A 3,494-nucleotide genomic window follows, 5' to 3' on the forward strand; every position below is an offset into this window, starting at 1 on the left:
GTGAGTCTGAGTGATGGAGTTGGTGATGGACAGGGAGGCCTGGCGTGCTGCGATTCATGGGGTCGCAAAGAGTCAGACACGACAGAGCGACTGAACTGAATAGAGCATCAAACAATTCTGACTATTTAAAAAAATAAAAAGTGTGAATTCAAAAGGTTAAAAAAAAAAAGACATACATTACTATTTTGAGAGACAAGATCTAAAACTGGGAACCCTGGGTACAGGGATACAGTACCAGTGCGTGGAAAAACTGTCTTCCACGGAACCGGTCCCTGGTACCAAAAAGGTTGGGGACTGCTGATCTAAAACATAAAAGGGGTGGGAAAAGAAGTTAAAAAGAAGAATGCTTTACATATTCAATAGAAACATGCAACTCTCATATGTAATGTTAAGTTTTCTGATAGTCATATTAAAAAAAGTAAAAAGAAACAGGTAAAATTTTAATAATATATATTATATAATCTATCTAAATTATCTTTTTAAACATATAATAAAAAAATCAAAAAATTGATATTTTACATTCTTTCTTTCATCCCAAGTCTTCAAGATTGGGTGTATATTTTATACTTAACAGCAGCCCTCAATTTGAACTAGTCACATTTCAGATGTTCATTAACAGCAGCCACAAACAGCCAATGGCTACTGCGTTGGAAAGCACAGGTCTAAACCATACCCTGGAATACTCTATTTAAAATATCTAGTACATGTGTCCTAAGAATTAAAGCTCTCTCAGATCTTAAATTTCAAAATCTGAATCCTTGAGAATTTAAAAAGGTCTGAGTTAGAAACACTGTCATTACTGAAAAAAGAAAAAATATCTGTAAGACATTTAAAAGGATGTCTCTTTATCTTTGATCACTCACTAAATACTTATTAAGCAGTAAAATCAGCTTGGCAGTCACTGTCTACATTCTAGAGACATACAGGTACATAAAAAGTCCTCCTCATGATTTCTTCTTGGTATTTCTTAAATATACTCATACACACTCTTTAAGATTTCCACTGCAACTCCATTTGTAAAAGCAAGACTGTAATAACAAAAAACCTAAATGTGTATTAATAGGGCTCTTATTAAATAAAAACTCAACATGAACTGAAATTAAAAAGTAAGTTTTCCGATCAATCTGCTTTCACTTTCAACTATGATTATGATTTACTTTTCCATGTGTACCTACAAGATTTTTCTGTCATGTCTCATAAGTAAAGGCTTTAAGAAAGAAAAAAAAAAGTGTATGGTAGTCACATAACGGAATACTCACAATATTCAGCTCCTAAATTAACCAGGTAGTACTATGTATGGAAACGAGAAAGAAAAAATGAAAACAAACCCAAGCTGTATCAATTATACTGTTCAATTTTTAAAAAGGGAGGGGTGGAACAGAGTGTTATAAAAGAAAAAAGTAAAGAGGACAGATTTGTTTGGATAGCACTGACCATCTGGAAGGCTACACAGGAAAATGGTAAGTTACTGAAGACTTTTAAGGAGGGACAGGAAAAGCAAAACTACTTTTCACCAAATATCCTTTTAACCTTTTGAATTCTGTCCCATATACATGTACTACAGAAAAAGGCTTAATGCTCACTCTTAAGAACTCAAGGTAAAGCTGGAAAAAGCTAATAAAATGTGATATAACATCAATATGCATACGGTACAACAAAGAAGGGGAGAGCATGATTAAGTTCACTGCTTGGATGATCAAGAGAAGAATCTGTCACATGCACATTATTTATCCATAAAAATAAGCTATGAATGGTACCTATGCCCTCAGACTAATTCACCCTAGAAATGTCTTTTTCTGACACACCAAAGTAAAATAAAACTGTCAGACTTCCCACATTCTAGGAACCTCTTACCCTGTTGTTATTGACTTTGTAGGCAGCAGAGCTGTCAGTGATGGAAGTCTGAGTGTCTCTGTAAAGGCCTGTTAACAACTGTAAAACAAAACAAAACACAATATGTGGGGAGATCCGAGCAAACATATAAATAGCAAACCTAAAGAGTGTAACTCTGCTCTAACTCTCCTAGGCGTAAAGTCAAACAAACAAATGTTGCTTACAATAGCTAAAAAGGACCATACTGATTTTTTTTCCCCTTTGCTTGTAGAAAAATCTAATTAACTGCAAACTTCATTCCCTTCTCCTTAATGAGAGGAGGGGGGAAACTATTATTTTTAACTATTATTTTCAAACTATTATTTTCAAATAATAGTTTCAAATGGTTAGTGGCCAAATTTACCAACCTTCTCAACATTTACAATCATCAGAAATGATTAGAGATTATATTTCTTTAGTGGAAAGGAAAATAACTTATACTCTCAAAAAGAATAATAATAAAGAGAAAGCCTCTGCTACTCTTTGTAGCAAAAACCAAACATTTAAAAATACTACATAGACTAGAAATAAATATTAGTGAAGCGAAGCCTAAGTAGCCAATAAAAGTTTCTTTGACAAATTCTCAGAAGAATTACACATTGCATACAGATTAATGTCTTCTATCTATCTCTTCAGCTGTTCTGGTATCCTTAACTATGGCATGAAAGTAGTTAGTATATAAAACCCTTAAATGGGATAAAGGCTAAATATGTCGGTATCTGGTACGAGAGAAAAAAATGGCCAAGAAGTTCCAGTTTAAGAGTCTTTTCGTTCTCCCAAGTGAGTCAAAAATTAATTCTCCAATTTGTCAGCAACAGCTTTTTTCCCAAAGTAAACCTAACAGGAATAATACGGTGCCCTAAAATTTCCTATCAAGTGTTAAGAGAGGTATAAATCAAAGCATTTACTCTGACAAAAAGCAATGTTTTCCCGGAATCACAAAGGCCCACAAGAAGAACAGCTCTCTGACTGCTCCTTCTGCTCCGGATGAACTTCCAGAACACTGTGGAATAGAGAAAAACAACCAAAATGACGCCTTGATTATCAACAATACGCATATATGGTTGGGCTGGAAGAAATTAAGAGGTCTACCATAGCATGCCTCATTCATTTGGAACTTACTTTCATTGTTATTACCACCATTATAATCGTTGTTCTTCAGGACTCCGCTGAATGCCAGCCACCATCAACTGTCAACTTTTCTGCATTCCCTACCCCGCCAGTATACTCAAGTGCAACCTTGCCTTACTAACTCTATATCCCCCGCGCCCAGCTCGCAAACACAGGATGCTCACGCAAACACAGGATGCTCAAACTTGGAGCGAAAACCACTTGAGTATTGGTAGCAAGAGCACAGGAAGGGGAGAACGGGGCGCTCAGGAGCTAGCAACCCGTGCCCAAGGACCAGGACGTCACTCTGGGGGTCGCGGGAAATCCCCTCTAACGCTGTGCTGCTTCAGGCAGGAGGGCAGGAGTATATAAGCTGTTAGTCTCCCATTCTAGACGCCCCTTAGGTGCCACCTCTGCTCCGCGGTCTACAGAAGCCCAGTCCGAGCTCGGATCCCCGCCCGCCCCGCACCCGCCATACCCGCCGGCCACCTCTTTACCTAGCGTCAGCAGCA

General features: G+C 37.4%; 1 protein-coding gene across 1 annotated transcript in view; it reads right to left on the reverse strand.

Annotated features, from left to right (window-relative positions):
- The window catches only part of SRPRB (signal recognition particle receptor, B subunit), a gene marked incomplete at its 5' end in the record, with an annotated part of 40,147 nt that extends 36,655 nt beyond the window's left edge, over positions 1–3,492 (reverse strand). The window contains 3 exons of the mRNA XM_010858310.1: positions 1,855–1,932; positions 2,781–2,875; positions 3,480–3,492. Coding sequence (XP_010856612.1) covers positions 1,855–1,932; positions 2,781–2,875; positions 3,480–3,492 — 186 coding nt within the window. The remainder of the gene's footprint in view (positions 1–1,854; positions 1,933–2,780; positions 2,876–3,479) is intronic.
- Between the last annotated feature and the right edge of the window lie 2 nt (positions 3,493–3,494).

This window comes from Bison bison, unplaced genomic scaffold, assembly GCF_000754665.1.
Source record: "Bison bison bison isolate TAMUID 2011002044 unplaced genomic scaffold, Bison_UMD1.0 scf7180017864384, whole genome shotgun sequence".
In the NCBI taxonomy this organism is placed as follows: Eukaryota; Metazoa; Chordata; class Mammalia; order Artiodactyla; family Bovidae; genus Bison; species Bison bison.